The 19,815-nt window shown below is 37.2% G+C and overlaps 1 protein-coding gene and 1 long non-coding RNA gene across 2 annotated transcripts in view; one reads left to right on the forward strand and one right to left on the reverse strand.

Annotated features, from left to right (window-relative positions):
• The window catches only part of LOC144212581 (uncharacterized), a 17,216-nt gene extending 14,557 nt beyond the window's left edge, over positions 1-2,659 (forward strand). The window contains exon 3 of the long non-coding RNA XR_013329783.1: positions 2,585-2,659. This is a non-coding gene — a long non-coding RNA (uncharacterized LOC144212581). The remainder of the gene's footprint in view (positions 1-2,584) is intronic.
• gabrb2b (gamma-aminobutyric acid type A receptor subunit beta2b) overlaps positions 1-18,716 on the reverse strand; it is a 27,627-nt gene extending 8,911 nt beyond the window's left edge. Inside the window, exons 1-5 of the mRNA XM_077740566.1 lie at positions 18,397-18,716; positions 18,159-18,256; positions 17,772-17,839; positions 7,251-7,471; positions 2,569-2,651 (exon numbers count right to left, since the gene is read on the reverse strand). Of these exons, the coding sequence (XP_077596692.1) occupies positions 2,569-2,651; positions 7,251-7,471; positions 17,772-17,839; positions 18,159-18,256; positions 18,397-18,473 (547 nt within the window). The 5' untranslated portion in view covers positions 18,474-18,716. The remainder of the gene's footprint in view (positions 1-2,568; positions 2,652-7,250; positions 7,472-17,771; positions 17,840-18,158; positions 18,257-18,396) is intronic.
• Positions 18,717-19,815: the final 1,099 nt, after the last annotated feature.

The raw sequence follows: 19,815 nt of genomic DNA on the forward strand, positions 1-19,815 counted from the left end.
TCTTGAAAGTTGGTGGGGATTCTACTGTATTATGTCACTCAACTTAGTCCCAATCCAAAAAGGGAATGGAAAAGATTTTTCACCAAATCCTTCCAGTTGTCCGTTTTGCACTCAAGTTAAATTACAAATACATGGTAATTTGTTTCTGTCAACCTTTTTACCTCGCCGTTTTCGCCTCCATCCTGCCTGCTCTCCTTAATTAAATCTTGACTGACCTATTTAGTTGGAATATATTAGTAAGCCTGAGTCTTCTTCATTGAAGGCTGTGAACGCCTTCGCACTCTCATACATTTCTTCTTCCTTTTGATGAAAGCCCCCCTTTATGTTTGCTGCTTTCAAGTGTACCCCCACAACGCATTTCACCAACCTCAGAACCTCTAAGTGGGATATGGCCTACTTCACCCAACCGGGTGAGTGAATGCAGCATTGCTATTGCAGTAGCGGCAAATACAAACGCTTTCATTCCAATCATATCTGTGAATATTTGCTGTATTTTAAAAAAAATGCTTATTGTGTTAGTTTGTGACACAATGCATTGAAATTTGAAGAATTGTAGTCATTATGGGCATCATGAACATAAAACTCACCCAATCAAAACAATTGAAATAGTTTCTTTTAGAAATGAAATTGAAATGTTTAACATTTGCCTGCAAATTAGTGATTTGCATGACATCAAAAAAGAGTCAGACATACAAATTAGCTAGAGTAGGGTGAATAGGAACTAACTCCATTAAGCTTAATTGTCAGAGATATTAACTTGTCCCATCTGGGGGAGAAAGAAAAAAAAAAGGATTGCATGGAAGCACAAAAGGTCCGCGAGTCCCGCCGGGCCAAAATTAAATGAAAATTTTCGTGATTCCATCTGTGGAGATAAGCATACAAAGGAGGAGCTATTTAGCCGAGACTGTGGCATCTGCATTTATCTCCAGGATTTTTATCATCTCAATATAAAGTGATTGTGCCATTGATTCCTAGTAATGGTCAAATGATGTCGCCTTACGAGAAAACACTGGCATTTTATGTATAAAACAGAAAGGACCATTTTTCTTTTCCCTACCATGCAGTGGCAATACAGAGACTTGAAAGTCAACATTTATTCTCTTTGACGAATAATGAATGATGCCAAGAGATTTATATTGCAGGTGTGCATCAAACTTGTTTTCTTATTTTACAAATACACAATGTTGGTCATAAAAAAAACTTTGGAACATTCTTATGAGAGTTCAAAGTCATTTCAGTGGACTGGAATATGATGTGAAAATTGGGTTTCAAATGCTCCTTCATGCCTGACTGCGGCTTTGGACTCTCTGTGACATTCATTTACCAAAGTGAATGCACCCGTCTCAAGTGAAAACTGAGATGTTTAATAAACAGCCAGTTTGCATTTCAGCTCAATGCATATGAAAACATTCATGACGGCCCACAAAAAAATCAAAATATTTCACCTAGACTATTAACTGACATTTTTCACTGAGCAGAAGTGACCTAACTTAATTAATTTTTGAATCTAGTTAGTTCAAAGTGAATAAAAACCTTGTGTCCAATTAAAAATATCTCTGAAAAGCTGCATTTGGTAGCAATAGCAACAGAATATCTTAAGATAAAAAATATCAAGGGAATGCTACTTCAACTCTGACATCGGCGCATTCTTTGGTTTTACAAGGAAATAACACAGACGTGTGTATTTCCGAACTGTTTCGGTGACTTCAAGTTGGTTTCCATTTGTGAATTGCTTTTGCCTGTCAGTACCCTTGAATTTTCAATTCCCCACTGCACTGAAGAGCCCTCTGCATTCACACAGGCTAGAGCTAATCAAAAAGACAAAGAGTAGTTTCTGCCGTTAAACGGATGAGTGACCATACAGTGTTCATGATTTATTAAAATGGTTCACAGCTGCTGTAAAAGCAGAGTTAGTGTGACATTTTTTAACAGAAAACAGCTTCATATTATAGTAGTAAGGGCACCTGAATAACGACGTACAGTGGCGTGTCGTATCACAGTGACCCAGAACTTAAGAGGTTAAAACACATTTTAATAATTGATGCACTACGAGTTCCTCACTCTGATGTGGAATGTGCTGAGGGAAATACTACCACGAAGATTCATGGTTTACGGATGCGTGACCAAGAGTTGAGTTGCTCTAACTAGTGTTGCCAAATAATTTGGGTGATAAGAAATGGCCTCATATTTTAAAGGAAAATAATATGTTGTTTTTCCCAATAAAAATACAACTGAACTAAGTAGAAACAACTAAAAATTGTTTTACTTTTGGAGGGGTAAATGATATTCATGTGAATATTGCAAACAACATTCGTTCTTATTTGTGGAAAATAAAAGCAAAGCAAAAATGATGGTGTTAATATGTTTACACCTTTGAGAACACTAGAATGTGGTTAAAATAATCATGGTATTAATATTTAAAGTCATAGTGAATCAGCTTTCTCTCTTTTATATATTAATCCTATGTTGAAAGTACTTTGCTCAAACAAAATGAAAGCAGAAGTTTTTTTTTCTATTAGTTGATATTGAGCAAAAAAAAAAGTCTGTGAAAATAAATGCTCTACTTACAACTTTCAATCTCCAGGGTGCAGTTTTGCTCATCCAGTGGATATCTTCGAAGGTCCATCATACAAGCAGCAGTGGTGGTGATCCTGAAAAGTAAGTGACATTGAAGTTTCTTTTTTGCATTGCTATACATTTGAGAAAAACTTGACCTGTGCCCTGTAGACAACTAAAAGTGGTGACCTTGTCTTAAACTAGAAGTCACAGCTATCTAAGCATGATGAATGGAGCCTTGACTTTACTGCAGATAGAAAAAAAAGATATGAAGAGATGGTTATCTCCATCTCAAGAAGGATGATCTTTGATACTATAGATTGACAAGAAAACGTCAATAGAATGGATAAAAGGTCAAACAGAGCATTTGAACCATCTTTCCGTTCTTTAGACAGGATTATATTTTTCACATCATGTCTATCGACTTAATGTATGAATGCATGCACGCATGAAAGCTAACAATAACATTCCACTCATATAATAAAATGTGTATGACAGTTGCCATAGCAGCTTCAACTGTGATATAAAGAGGCACGGATAGGTAGCATGATGACAACAGCAGCCAACCATGAGTCAGTAGATAAGCTTCTGTTGTCCGTCAGGCTTTGTAATAAGAACATAAGGATGAGGCAGTGAGTAATAGCTTTCCATTCTTCCTCTGGCTTTCCTCCTGACTGTGAACTGGAGTCTCACAAAGAGAGTTGTTACGGCACAGCAAGGAATGGCAGGTAATCGTGTAGACACAACTGACATCACAGATAAATGTGACCCAGTAGAGAAGCTCATAACGAGTAAAAAAGTGTGGAGATAATCAACCAGTGAGACCCTTGGCCTAATCGGACTCTCATCATCTAGAACAAAAAGACACTCCATGCCAATAATTTAGCTTTTCACTGTTTTTGCTTTGATTAGACATCCACTATTCAAGAAGCTTTACAGAAAGACTTGGTGAGAAATCGTGAACCATGTGTTAAGAGTTTTGTTTAATTCGATCTTTTATGGGCGATAGATTGTGATGTGTTTTAACTTGAAATTACAGACACGTTGGGTATACTTTGTGATGAACACCAACGACTTTATAAATAAATTGTTTAGCCATGACAAGGTCAGGTGGACTTAACGTTTCTTGTCTCTTGTCACAGTCAGCAATTCTTCCACTAGTGTGGATTTGCTGCTGGTGATGAGTCCGCCAAGTGCTTAACCAAGGAGTAAATTACTGCTTACTTTCTGGCAAGTCTCTGATGTTGTGTGTATAGATGGAGCCAGCGGTGTAGAACTGAAAGACGAAAGCCTCTGGCAGACTCTTTGGGAAGATAGCCCAGGTAATGTCAAGGTTATCATTGTTGTAATATGTGCAATGAACTGTTGGGTTGTGCAGTGATTTAAAAAACTGATGTCTGCACATTTGAATGGCCCCAATGGAGGTGAACAACTTCAATGATTAGCCAAGATAATAGTTTAACTGCACTTTATTGACACCTGTTACTACAGTCCTACTAATCAGGTTGGTGGTGTCATCTTGTGGGATCTTAGAGCGTTACAGAAAGAATGTAATCTTGAATTAAGTTTTTTTCTGCAAATAGCATAAGAAAGAGTTAATTTAATGCAAATTTTAGTATAGACATGCATATTTATAGCTATGGGTACACTGGATGTTTTGTTTCTATGAGATAACTTTTGATTTGAATCTACATACTATCTAAATAATGATACATTATCAATTGCATATAAAGATAAAAAAATCAATTGCAGCGTAAATCCATTCATTAAATATCGTGGAATTTTAACTAAGGGTTTTGACCTCCTGGCAAAGTCACCACCAGACAGCAAGTGAGCTCCATATGCTCAAACATGGTGGCCCTCTAACCAAAAGGTCAAGTAATGGTCAAGTTGCCTCACATGCTCATGGCTGTCTTGAACATTTAGGTCAGGGATATTTCTGTTGATTACAGGTTCTGCACACTCATCTTAAAAATGCCTTGTTTTTGTTATTTTTCTTTTGTTTACACAGCACGTTTTTTGCATGGCAAGTTGACAAAAAACCCCATCCCATTTAGTTTCTTGCATTTTTTGTTCACAGAAAATTTCAAGACATTTTTAAAAACCATTTGGTGATAGTAGCTGGGTACTACTTTTAATCCGACCGCTAACAGATAGTTAAAGTTGATGCATGAATTGCACCATAGCTAATACCCAATCCTACGGATGGTTACGATGCATTATTGAGCAAGTTGCAAAACACTTCCGTTCTGTCATTTATTCATCATACGCAAGGGTGTGCCTCAAAGGCTTGAGGATGCAATTTGAGTGTAAATGAATGTCTTTTCATCTTGACTGGATTGCTCATAAATTGTTCAGAACAGAAAGATGAAGGACACACATAATTAGACGGAACAATGTGATCTTTCCCGTGAAGCTCGTAGTTGCTATTACCTTCTTATTTCAGCAACTACACACATTGTCAAAGTCTTTTGTCGTACTATTAGTAATTTAAAGTATATCTCCCACAGTGTATAATATAATGTATCAAATAATATCCATTTTGGATTACAAAATATAAAGCTTCTTTGAAATGAATAAATAGAGCTGCCTGATTTTCAATGAATACAACAGTTTATATATAGTAGATTAAAGGTCAGGGCATGATTATTATGCAGTACAGTATATTAGAAATTTGAGTCTATAAAATCTTTGTTGCCGATGTCCTTAAAACCATCTCAATGAACCTCACGTTTTAATTAACAAAGAAAGCAAATACTGTTAGTATGTTAGAATGTATTTGCTCTGGGTTAATTTGTAACTGCTTCAATGGACTTTGTACATCCAATTATTTATCCAAATCCCATATTGTTTAAAATTATATGACAGCATTTGGACATTCACAGAGACTTGCTCTTGACTCATGATTTTCTTTCTCCCAAACTCCCTAACCTTTGTTTGCCAGCCCTCGCAAGTTGGACCATAATTGTGATTTGCAAGTTTGTCTTAGTTTTGCATCTGAATAGTTGTAAATAAATACACTTGGTCTATCCACACGCACATCATACATGCGTTTATTCACATTGTGGACCAGAGTAATTAAAGTGAGTTTTATAATCGCTGTCCGTTTACCACTGGGTGGACGCCTTGCTTTATTTAATGAAGCCAAGCAGTAACTAATTATTTAATATCCGTTAGGGGCTTTAATACAATGTGAAATATCTGTACGCGTGGCCATTTTGTTAGAAGAGCAACTAGCTGATCTCATGACCCAATTCTGGCCATCCTACTTACATGATATTGAGTGTCAAGAGTGATGGATTTCTATCCCCCAATTTCATGTTAATCCCTCACTTCATCCAAAGTAATATTTTCTGCTGACTTTAGCACGACTTCCGCTTTTTATGGCCAAGCAAATCCCTGCGATTTTGTATTTGTCATTTGCATATAAGGATTCGGCTGTACCAGGTCCGACGTAGTAGATCATAGCTTTAAATTAAATGACATGATAATATTCTGTTTCATTATAATTTGATCCTCAAAATCTGTTAGTGCACCTGAACTGATAATCCTCATTTATTGTCTAGAGAATGTCAATTTAATGGTACTTAAAAGTTTTTTTGTTTTAATGTTATTTTTTTGTAAATGTAAGTGATTACTCAAAGTCAATCCCATGTTTAATTCCATTGTTTAACTTGGCTATTTATTAATTTATCAAAGGCACCCCCCATTAGGATTAGATGTGCCCTCAGATGCATGACTATCTCACTCACACAAATGTTTGTGGTTTTAAGGAAGGGTTTATTATGGATCAGTGGTGACTGAGGCCCAATTGGGTTCTCATGTTGTCTTTTAATTCATTCAAGCAATCTCGTGACCAATTTAAATGGATTTGTGTACTATATTTGAGAAAAATAAACCTGTGTGCATAGAAATAGTATTTGTCAAGTTTAGCACATAAAAATGGGAGCAGTGTTGTGTTTATATTTTGGCCTGGAATTTCCTGCTTCAGCACTTCTTGATACAATATTGCATTTTACAGCTTTTCTTACTTTATGGCTTATTTTATGGAAATCTTACCTGAATAAGCAGCATCTGGATTTATTTGTTTATTTATTTAAATACATAGAAGATATTTTTGCAGATTGCTAGTATTTAAAGTGGGATATGAATGTAGATCATCAATATGATTTGTGTCTACTGCTTTCCTCCGCATTAATTCTAGTTTCCCTCAGCAGTGCTAATGCTTTGCCATAATAGCCATTAAGGAGTAGACTTTTCAATAAGGTTTTGCTAGAGTTTGGGCATCTGAGGCCTATTTTGCTAAAGGAACTGATGAGACATAAAAGTGGAGCATGAACTGCACCGTCAACGGTAAGAATGAAAGTCAGTCAATTAGGTCAATTGTTTTAAAGTCGTTGGAGCTCTAATGGAGATTGGACTGTCATTTTGCTAAAGGTCAGATAAGAATCTAAGGCTCAAATTAAGTATCTTTAGAAGCATTATATGTTTGTTTTTTAATCTCAAGCATTCATTCATTAGCCCCTTTAAACTTAGAAATATATGTGAAGATGTATGAAACAACCCAGAAACCATCACGCAAGTCTTAAGCCGTTATTTAGAAAATTGAAATTAAACACTAGTATCCAGTGATGAATTGGAATTTAGAAGAATTTATATATAAAAGGAAAAGTGGGAAATAAGTAAAAACTCACCTTAGACCATAAAGCACAGTGCCATCGGGGTGCAGACGGATCATTCTGTTCTTCACAGTGACACCGTGGACGAAAGACTTCTTGTCATTGAGGAAGTAGGTGTCAGGCACCCACAGCTGGTCTGCCACACGGTTATCTAAGGTCAGGTTGAGGGGAATCTCCGAATAGGACAAGCGCTTATCTCGCCAGGCCTGCTGGAAATACATGGTCAGAGTGTAGTCCTGGAATTGAGAGAACAAAGGAGGGTACGTGGGAGGAAAATGGAGGGCACAAAAATGGTAAGACATGGATGAAATGAAGTGTGGATGTAGGAGAAAAGAGAATGAGGAAAGATGGTTACTCTTAAAAGCCAGCGTTTTACAAGGAGCTATGCTCTGTGATACTTTTACATAGCCAGCTTTCGTTTTAGAATCACATTTGGCTTCAATATTAGATGAAGCCCACTTGAAATACAAGTACCCAAAAAATGAAATGTTAGAAAAAAAAGTAGCTACAGTGGTATGCATTTAAGGCATGAAAATCTACCTCAACTGTACTACTGTAAAACACAAATGGTTATTTGTAAATTATTTTTGCAACAAGAAATAAAGACAATGAAATTTCACCTATGATACTAAACAATAAATCAGCCACATATTGTTCCCCCAAATTGAAAATAATATTTGGCCTCAGTGGTACCCATCGATTTGTGATTAAGGCATGATATGTTTTTCACTACTGCAGAAAGTAGAAAAGACAAAAAGCACAGTTAGGTCAGGGCCTGCTGTAAATTTTGACATTGTTTTGAGTTGTATGGCAAAATTGCCCCCTCTAAAAAAAACTAGCACAACTGAATGCTGCTGAAGTTATTGCTGTGCCAACAATTCTTGAGTTTTGTTAGAATTAATGATACTTTTTCTGCAAAGTTTCCAGAGACATCCAGACAAAGATAAAACATGTTCATAATTCATAAACAAACAGAATATTTCATCCCCACCCCCTTCGTTCTGATAAATCTAGGACACATTCAGCGCCCACAATCATTCATAAAAAGCTTCTTTTTATACAATCAATAACAGCATAAACTTCCTGCTGCAAAGAAACTTTCCCCCCCTATTTCTGATATGAGTGACATGCCTACTTTCTGCGCTGGTATGACAACAAAAACATGCATTTTTGAACATGCCTACTAGTTACAAATGAGATATTTCACAGCACCTTGGGGACTCCTATTCCGCCCGCGGGCGTTTGGGTAGCAGGAGCCATTTTTATCCATTTCCAATTTGATACATTTTGTCATACTTTTCGTGGCTTATGTAAAAGCTTTCTCTCGAAATTAAAAACACGATTTCATGGCCACATTTGGTAGAGTAATTTGGATGAAAACATGGTGTGGTGCATTACTGGATAACAATATCTTAAACGACTTGGATAAACTATTTTCTTTCTTTCTTTTCTTCCCATTCACACCAATGAGTTTCTTTCACAACACTTCCAATTCTAGTCGACTGTTATATAAGTGCTTATTCTGGCATGCTGTGAAATACAACACATGTGGGTAAAGGGATTTTTTAAAAGTATCAGATGATTATTAGGGGGAATCATGCATCATCTGTCTCTAAATTTAAAGCCTCCTTTCTTCCCCCCACTTAGTTAAATGACCCATTAAAATATTATAATTGTAATGATTCCTCTTTGTCCAAAACCCTACGAAACTGTTGTAAAAGAGACATTGAGGCTATTCTGAATCTTGTCTCCAAATGCATGGTTCCATCTTAAACTGCTATGCAAAATGTACAATTCTGCCTCCCACATCCAGTCCACTTTTAAATATGCCATCCTGTCAAATAGACAATTGACAGTCACTGTAGTTTAGTGGGGGTTCTGCTTAAGCGTGGTAGCGTTTGAAATATTTCCATTGTCATCCCCCACAGCCTTTTATTGCAGCCTTATCTACAAGAGAAAGTTGTGGCTTGCTTTGTAGGACGAACTCTGTGGAAGAACTTTCCTAAAAGACGGGCATTGTGTGCCTAGTCCCGTTGTGGGAGGAAGTGGCTTTAAATTAGCAAAGCGACTGCCGTGACAGTGTGCCCGCGCATGGAAGTGCAAGTGAGGCTGTCATAACAACAGTCATAATGAGCATCACTACATAAACTGTGTGAGCGGAAAGTGCGAGAGGGACGTAAAGCCAAAAGTAAGCAAGAATGATATGAAAAGGACGACTGTAATGTATGAACATACAGCAGTTTCTAAGCTTTTTGACTAAAAAGTACAATGGAATCACGATGTTATCTGTGGTATAAATTATTACTAGACCGAAAAATGTATGATCATAAATCTGTATTTCTACACACAGGATGGTTTTAGGATCTTGCCTTGCAGTGAACTTGTTATGAGTCTCTCCCAATAAAGGCATGTCTTGCAATATCTATTAAAAAATACACACATTTCCTAACTTCGTAACTTGAAAACAATAAAAAATCGATATATTGAAGTAAAAATATAATTTGAAAAATAAAAATCTCATCTTTGACTCTGACCTTATCTGAACTTTAGGTCGTCTAAGTCAGACGGTTTGTCCTTCACATCTGATCCCCACCCCCACACCACATGTCTGCTTTTGGATTAAGAACAATACCAAGAATTAATATTAAAGTTATTCACAGGATACGTGATGTGTTTTGTTGTTTTCAAGTCTTCAATCTAAGCCTTACATTACTGCTTTTGACCTCATTTCCTCTATCCCGGGAGAAAAGCAATAAGTCCTTAAAAACTACACGGAAAAAAAAAAATCTAAATGTTTGCTGGTATTCCGTCTGACATGTTACTTTTGAAACGATCCAAAGCGTCCATTCATCTTTTGGCTCATCGCATTGCACTCTTAAAGTCCTTTACATATGCACGTAGGGACATTTCCTCAAAACACCTCTTGCAACAAACATTTACTTACTTATTTATATATGAAGTGAGTCAGTGAGAGAACATTGAGGCTGTAGAAGGACAGAACAGCGCATTTTGAAGCGATCTTTTAATAAAGCAGTGACTCACACAAACATTTTAGAACATCACTGTTTCTCTCTTGACTACTAAAGGTTCATTTTTTTCATAAGCACTTTTTGTTGTTCACTTTAGTGGCTTTAATTGATCTAGGTGACCTTTAGATGCTCGCCCTTTTTGTCTGAGTGGAATCTGTTTTTGCCAAAAACTACTTTTGGGAAAGGGTAGAAATTTTTCAAATGGACATCTAGGTTGGATTTTTCCCCCTCTTACCTTTAAATTCATTTTTTTCCATTTTTGAGGTGAGACCCTTAACGCTAGGCTTGTTAAAAAATGATAGAAGATTTCAAGGGGTGTAAATGAAAGGCATCTGAAAGCTCAGAGGAGCTGTGATCCAAATGGCATTTATTCTTCACTGTTTGCCACTTTCACTATCTAATTTCAGCACTAGCGGTGACCTCCCTCTAATGTTTTTTTTCTCACTGTCCTCCTCACCTTAATTTATTTTCTTGAGTCCCATTTCCCCCATTTCTTATGAAGAGTGTAGTCTATCATCTTAATCCCCCAAGAGCTTGTGTTGTATCTATTTGTACACTTTGGGGAACGTAAATCATGAGAGTTAGAGCGCATCATAGGTAGTCTAAATGTCATTTTGTCATTTGAAGTCTTTTCAGGCTCAAAGGTCTTTTTGCTGTTACTATTTCATGTATTCACAGACAGTATGTAATAGCTTATCTCCTTAGTGTTGCAATTTAACGTCATTGTATTGATAAACTGCAGTAGAAAAAAATCTCATCAATAATTTTCTATAATGCTTTTCCTTAGAGCTAGGAGTGCTCCTGAACCTATTCCAGCTGATTTTTACCAAGAGGTATTTATCGAGAGCACAGGATACAATAGTAGCAATATAATACGTATCAACTGTTTTCCATTAATATGTATACACATTTTAATACATCATAAAAGGTTCTAAATCCCAACTATGTCACTGTAGTATGACCATATTCTTACTTGACCTTGAAGAGTCTCTTTAATCAAAGTCATATGACCTTTCTTTTTTACTCGCTAAAACCTGCTGGTATAAAATGTGATCTCTCTGCCCCCTAGCCAATGTTACTCTATCATCCATCCACTTCAGTGTCTTGAAAAAGCCCTCCAACCACAACAAGCGGCTTTCAATTTCCTGTCCCACACTGTCCTCTTGCCGTCAGCGACAGGCTATGAGAAGCCTGGCAGAGGGCACAATTCCTCCAAAGAGGCCTAATAATAAACATGGCAGCCCCCACCAAGCTGAGTGACATATATTGCCCGTTCCCCCAGCAGCTGAATACGAACTCCTTAATATTCAAGCGTTGTCTCAGAAACAGCTTCGGCACCGCATGGAGTCAGTTCCGCAGCATGCATACACACAGGTTTCTGCAGGGGTTTCATTTGCCCCGTTTCTATTAGCATGAATACTGACGTTTTAAACTGCCATATCAGCAAAACCAATAACGTTCAGCTGGACTGACAGATTCAGTTAATATAAAGACGCGAGAAATGACAGATTCAGGCACAACTTTTAACTTTGGACAATAAGGCGCACCTGACTATAAACCACAACCAACACATTAAACAAGAAGACTTTGTGTCAATATTAGACATACTGGACTATAAACTCGAGGGATATACACAGCAAAAGACATCCAGCTTAAATCGCCTGTAAAACCCATAGAGAAGCCACACAAGACTATAATCCACATGGTTCAAAGATACCACTTTTAGTCCTAAAATTGCAGTAATTACAAAAGCTATAGAACAAAAAAATGGACAATGAGTCCATGCATTGAGAAATGCAGTATATAATCAACACTAATGAATATGACAGTGCAGAGAATGGATAAAATAACGCCATTTTTCAACATGTTTGCTAAATACATTTCCCGTAAGGAGATGACCTCAAGCTTTTAGAAGCAGTCTAATGTCCTCTCCTTGGAGCTATTTTCTTGACTTTCCCATTATTTAGTGAAGAATTGGAGATGGCTTCAGAAAAAGCTCAATTCCAATAGTGAATCAAATTTAGAGGCACTATTGTTCTCCCTCCCCACCCAGAAGCTGGAATGCTTAGGTTAGTCAGTTGGCAGCTGTGCAGCTTTACGGACGACATACAGTTTATTAGAGTCAATTGGGGCATCTGCAAGCCCTCTTTGTGTCCTTAGAGAGAAATGGTAGAGCAAAAGGCCAGTTGGAGAGAGAGGAACGGGGCAGGCGAGGACAAGGTCCAAACAGATTGTTAGGCAAGGATTATGAACTGGAAAATACTGATGGAAGACATAAAAAAAAGTTGTTGAAGGTTTCCCTTAAGCTTCAAACAAAATATATACATAGCCTCAAATGCAATATTTGACTATATTTGAATGGCTTCCCTTTTGGAGACTCCAAACAAACATTACAAGGAGCGATTGCTTGAAGTTGTTTCCTTTCGCAGAATTTTGATTTGCTTTTCAAGTATTCTGTGAAGAAAAAAAACACCTGCAGTCTCACTTGTGGGGGCCATGACACACTGTTTTTTTTCTTTTGACCAGCTCAGATAGAGCAACCACTAGTTCACAGGGAGCAAAAATTGTGACTGCAAAATATACTTGAGGCAGACTACAGTTGAGAGGTTGTAACGAGAAAAATAACAACAAACATATTTATCACCTCACCACCTGACCTGAAATGTATATAGTTTAGTACTTAAGTTTTAAAATAGATATTATTGGTTTTCTTTCTCTCCTTATAAACTGACCATTTGTTGCAAAGCATTATAACTAGCAATCATTACTGCACTCAGCTAGAAGCGAAAAGTGCGTAGATGAAAATTCAGAGGTTGCACATATTTGAAAAAGGAAAATATTGATTCGGGACCTTGAATGAAGCCATAAAATCTTTGCTGATGACAACTGTTCTGTATTTATGGATTTCTTTTTTTCAATGGGGACGACAGGTGAGGATCGAAAGCTGCTTCTAATTTTCTTCCTATTTCCAGGCAGTCAATTTACTGACTTATTTAATCTAATGAGAATTTTGCAAATATTTGAATCAGTAGTCTAGCCAAAAACTACCACATGACCTTTTCCAACAATATCCATATTTAAACTTGAAAATGCATCAAAACATAAAATAGAGCATTAAGTATACAATACATAGTCCGCCTCTCAATAAAAGTTCTTCAAATGGTTTGAAATGCAACAAAATCCTTATGTGCAACTCACTTGTCAGAAGCACAAGAAAGCCAAACAAAATGTAGTCAATCCAGTGTGATACCTGTTGACAGAATAGTGCAGTCGTGATTGTACATTGACGGACAGTGTGTGAGGTGTCACTCACTGAGGCAGCTCCTGGAATGTTTCCAACTGTGAAAACAACATCTCAACAGAGATAAGCGGATCACCAGATGAAAGTCTCCCAGCTTAGTTCCCCGAGTTTTCACCCCTCAGCTCTTTCTATGTGAGGTGTATGGCTTTCTTAGTATATCCTACGGATATCCCGATCACATATATATTTGCATTACTCAATTTCAACAAAGTTATTGCAACATTATAATCATATGAAAGGGTTATTTCAACCTGTTCGGAACCCATGTTCGGATTGGGTACATCACTGACATACTATATATTACTTATAAAAGTTCTATCTCAAATTAATGTGTTGCTTGTTGTCTCTGGTGCAGTAGTTCGGGTTGTTGGTTCAAAACACATTGGCACTAAGTCAAATCCTCACTGCAGTGTTTTGCATTGACGAGAGGTACATATAATATGACCTTGCAATAAAAAGGATGCTGTCTGCAGAGGACAATGTTGTCAAAAAAACTGTGAAATGTATTCAAAATATGCATGGGAGACCAGTAGAAGGCCATATTAAATCAAGAAGGGATTCTGAGTAATTGGCGTTTGCATAATGGAAATGACTATTAATAAGATTTTCTACATATTGTGACAACATCGGACCCATTTGAGGTTTGGTAAATGAACATTATCATATAAATGAGTACTTTTTGCATCGGGGTAACATTAAGCTGTTCATTGTGATTAAATGGCCACCCTGGGACTCCTTCAGGAAGTTGGGATCTGAAAAACTGCTTAACTAAGTAATAACATTTTTGCAATATTGGTTGTTTCTCTGGATATATACATATCCAGCTATTTTAAAAGTATTTCCTGTTATGTGTCGTTTTCTAAAGACAATTTAAGGAACTTCTAATACAATAATATCTCTATTTGGACAATGATAATGAAATGGCAACATAGAGATTATGCGGCAATAAGATGTTCAATTTCGCGGTTATACTTCCATCACTATGGATTATTATTTTTTTTATCAATATATTACTTATTTTTTCAATCCAAAAATAAAACGGCCGTGTAGTGTGAAGCATGCACTGTGACAAAGATAAAATACATAACTCAAAAATGGTATATCATTGATCCATTTTTGATTTACTGTAAAATGTGTCTGACAATTTGTATCATAATTTAGAAGAAAAGAAAATAATATTTAGAATGCCCATAAAAGTGTGGTTTTGAGAATTCATTAGAGGCTTTCTTCGTGTATTCTATTATCTCTGTTGAGTGTATTACAGCACCAATTCAAGTCCTAGATGAACCTGGGATGAGACGCTGCTCTGTCCGTTACATAATCCAAACATTTGACTTTGCTGCAGGCCACGACAGAGAGGGGGTGGCCAAGCTTTGAGGGGCACAGGGAGAAGGTAAATGACCTCAGTAGACATCCTTAGCTCTTTGTGCATGATACTGCATATGCCAAAAGGCTAACTGGAATTACAAGAATCTATGCAAATGACAAGAACAGAACTTTGCACAGTTCACCTTGGACTGGCATAGGAATAGGAAATCTTTCTTTACAACCATTATGGTGGTCTTAATCTTTTGCCGTGGGTATACAGTACTTTTTATACTAAATCTGTTCTAACTGATATGATTATTGGAATAGGAACAGAAAATATTATATAATATGTATTGCTATTTTATATCTTAACTAATATAAAATGGCCAAAATGTGTTTGTGAAAGTAGTTTGTGAAAGTTTTTCCTTAAATAATGAAATAAAATAAATGTAATTTTCATTTCAGTCATCATCTGGACAGAAAAATCAGTGGTGATTGCTCCCCTCACCCAACATTTCATTCTCCTGTCAAAAAAGATGAAGTCAGTGTGGCCAATTTAATATCATTTTTAAAGCTCTCAGGTGCAGATGAGATATTACACAGCCAGTAAGTGGCTTCACAATCTTCCCACCCTTTTATTATCATATGGCAAGCAATAATCTCTTTTTGCCTTTCAGCCAACATCCATAATAATATATCTGGGTGATGTATTATTGTCCAGGCGCAGCAGACAGCCCATCCGGGATCTCCTTTGCTGAGCTGTTATCAAAAGAACTTCACGAGCAGAGACTAAAATAGCAGTGATAGACGGCCAATTGCGTGCTTCTCACATGTCACAAGTATGAATATTCCAACTTTATGTTGGACTGCCAGGCCACCCGCCTCAGGTTAAAAGTCTAACATGACATTGGTATTCACAGTGTGTCTCTCTTTGCATGTGCACCTCTGAGTCATGCAGTGTGAACTCGGAGCAGCACATGACCTTCCCTCCAACACTATTTGGCTTTCTGCATGGCAACTCATTCGCATCACCGCTATCTCTCTCTCTGTGTCTCCATCTCTTACTCGCTCACACACATCGAGGTGATGAATGTGACCTCCAACTCTACCACGCTCATATTCGTTTTCATTCACATTCAACTCTTTCTCATTCTGTGGGGAATGTCATTTTTTTTCTTGGCTACGGTAATTTGTCTATTTGGGTCCTTCTATAGACATTATTTGGAAGTGTCATTGTGTTGGCAAAAAGGGTGATTGTATTTTATGAACTTTTTTTGCAGGTCTGTACACTTTTCAATGCAAATTGTGACAATTTATTTGACTGATACGAGAATAGAATACATTGACAATAACTTTGGGATAAAGTTTTTAAATGTGCTCATTTATTTTAAGTTTCTCTGGTAGAATAAAGACACTTATGTGAATAAATCGGCCTCTCTTATTTTTATTTCATTTCTTTCAATTACCACAGATACGCAGTGATAATTGAAAAAAAATGTCTATTTAAATGCCACAAGGCAGTATAAAATCTACTTTAAGATGCAAATTGACTATTTTACTGTACTTCTTTCTCAAGCTTCACATCCCAGGGATGTTTTGAAGCCCGAACGTCAACTGCGTTCTTTGGAAATAATCCGTAATTCAACCAACTTTTGTGACAAAGTGTTAATAGCTACTTCATCCTTTAGGATTTGATAGTAACTAAAACCCAACACGTGGTGTACTCTATAATTGATTCCACTTCTTTTACAACAAGGCCAAAATCCTATTTCTTCTCCTTCTCCTTTACGATCTGAATTTCACGCTCCACTGCATTAAGTATCCAATACAAACATTAAAATTAGTTTCATTTAACGTTTGCGAGATGATTGCTTGTGGTCATCCGAGTGATAAAAACGCAAATTGTAATTGCACTAAAATGGGTTGTGTAAATGTGATAATTAGGTTGAAGATACTGAACGGCAATTTATATAATGCTAGTGCTGGACTTTGACGTAATCCCTAGGTCAACCATGCAGCACGGTTGAATATATTTTTTTATATATATATATATATATGTCACGTGTGTGTGCACGCTTCCAGTCGGAAATAGATGTGGCATCGTCTGCTTTTCGCGTCACTTCTCCACTCAAGCAGACAGTCTGCATGTGCACAAACACAACAACATGAGCAAAAGCCTTCAGGGAGGTTTTCACTGCTGCCAAAAATATTCCAAAAGAAAACAAAACATGACTCACATCACAGCCAGCATCAAAATCATGTCACAGGAGGGCTACATTTTCTTACTTATTATAATACTAATAATAACAGAAAAAAATATTTGTTGAGAAATAACAAAAACGTACTAGCATCAAACGGGAGTGATGAAAACTACAGCACACAAGCTTCATACGAGTGTGACCTTCCGTGGAGGAAAAAGAAAAATGCTGTTTCTAAAAAACAACAGTAGGAGGCGCACTTGTATGGAGCAAAATCTCCCACTATAACTCCTGTCAGTGTTTCCAGTAACAATAAATAAAAATAAAGGGAGGAAAAACACTTCAATCAAGGCAAACCAAGCGTGACACATAATCTTAACTATTTCTTAGACTCACAGGAGTCACATTGTATTTTCATTGAACAAATATCCCTTGCAGTCTAGTTAAATTATGGGATGTTACAGTATGATTACACTATTTTTTAACGCGTCTATCTCAAGTCCAAGTCCTAATGTGGTAAGACAAGAAATACTGTCATCTGGACTATAAACCTAACCATATAAATAGTAAAGTAATGTTGATAGAAAAACAAGAGTGCGGGGGTTCCTCTTTGTGAATTTGGGAGGGTATCCCCCACTCCCCCCTCCCTTATGCGAACATTCACGCAGGAATAATTAGCCCAGCATGTACAATAACTTACCATATTGACTTCTGACACCATGTCAATGCTGGCGATGTCTATATTCATACCCACTCCCACTGGTGCACCTGGGATGGATTTTAAAAGAAAGAAAAAAAACAATCATTGAGATCGGTGGTGCAGCCATTTGGTGGTATAACGACCACAACGCGATTTTAAAGGCTAATAGTGTTTTACATGCAAAAAAAGAGGAGTAGGAAAACATTGGACCAGGCGAAAAAGTTGCAATGTTGAATGCAAATGTTTTTTTTTCTTTGCAAAGCATGCACGAGTAGTGTGCGTGTGTGTTTACATATCGTGTACATGCATTCTACAAGCACATGCCTTGGTGGGTATTTCCATTGCATTGCGATGCATTGGCGTAGAAAGTGACAACTAAACATTTACCTCCGAAATCTGGCCTCAGTCGTATATCATAACCTTTCAACAGCCTATCCACTGTCTCTTTAACCAAAGGCATATTGCTCGGATCATTTACACCGACACTGTGGAAGAGCATACAAATACACGCGCACATATTAACAGATTAAGGTGACAAAACATTCCAAGGAGCGAAAAGTCTCCACTGCTGGTCCGGTAAGATTTTAAAAAAGGGAAAGAAAAAAAAAGAGTGGATCATCCTTACCTCTGCGCGCAAACCACGGCCAGTACGAGGGGGAACACCCCGACGCAAAACCACCATCTTCTTCTTAACACCGCCATGCTCGCCTCTTTTGATGGCGTATTTTTTTCCCCAGCCTTCTTGTAGAAAAGACAAGACGAGCTACAACTTATTCTTGCCAGTGCGGTAATTCCAATGCCGGGCGCATGCGCCGTCCGCACTACAACGTGAAGACTGATGATGATGAGGAGGAGGATGATGGTGGTGATGATGGTGCTGATGGTGATGAGGATGATGCTTGTGACAGAGGTGTAGTATTTAGACGGATGCGGGTGGAGTTGAAAGGGTGGGAGTCAATCGTGAGGGGGATCTCTTAGAATGATGAAAAAAGGTTGCAGGTTGGATTCCCATTGAAACGAGCAAGGCATGCTTTCAGTTCAAGTTAAAAGTAAATTTCACCAATCATTTTAATGGATTCCTATAAAATGAACATGTGCAAGCTTTTCTTTTAAACTGTACGTGTAGCTGGGTCCATGCACAAATTACTGGACCTAATGGAAAGTTCTGACTTTATAAAGGGTGTACGAATCCATCATATTGATAAACTTTCTGTTTAATTCATTCTGACATGAAGTTTCATTAGCAAGCCAACACATTACTATTGACAATAAATGTAATTGTATTCTGATGAGTGTTACTCTATGATAAATGTTGTAAATGTACATTTATCAAGTTAGTATTTCATTCTAAAGGCCATATGGAAGTACAGAAGAAAACACATTTATTGGCCAAAGCACTACTATCATATAATATATGCTGTCACACTCTTAAACTCAATCACACGAGGTAACAAAGGGCAATTGGCTCATGAGCCATTTAATCCCAACTATCGATTAACTACTATTAAATGGTCTATATAGTATTTGCTTCTGAAAGGGGGGAATGATAAAGCCTTCATACCACAAGATCCCTTACAAATCAAATATCAAATACCACAGTTTGTGACCTTGAACTTGTTGTCCATCAGCCGTTTAGGCTTAATGCTCCAATGTCCCCTAATGACCCTCAATACAGTGTATTTTGACGATCGGCATATAGGCAAGGGCAAAGATCTTGAAGATTTTACCTAGAACATTGATTTGAAATATGGAAATGGGAATCACTTTCAAAAGAAAATATCGGATGGGACTTTTCCTGGTGGCACAATTATTCTTCAGCAATAAACATTACAACTTTCTTTAAACCATATCATAACAAACAGCCCCTGTTTCATGTCAATCAAAACATTGTGAATACTATGATATACAAAATGTGGGATCTTGTGAGAATACCTAGTGTTCTAACAAGGACATAATCAAATTCCAGCAGCAGTCCATCGATTTTGATACGTGCAGTACTGGAGTATACACAGTACATCAAGCATGTCCTAACACCATGAAAGGA

This window comes from Stigmatopora nigra, chromosome 19 (assembly GCF_051989575.1).
Source record: "Stigmatopora nigra isolate UIUO_SnigA chromosome 19, RoL_Snig_1.1, whole genome shotgun sequence".
NCBI classification, from domain to species: Eukaryota; Metazoa; Chordata; class Actinopteri; order Syngnathiformes; family Syngnathidae; genus Stigmatopora; species Stigmatopora nigra.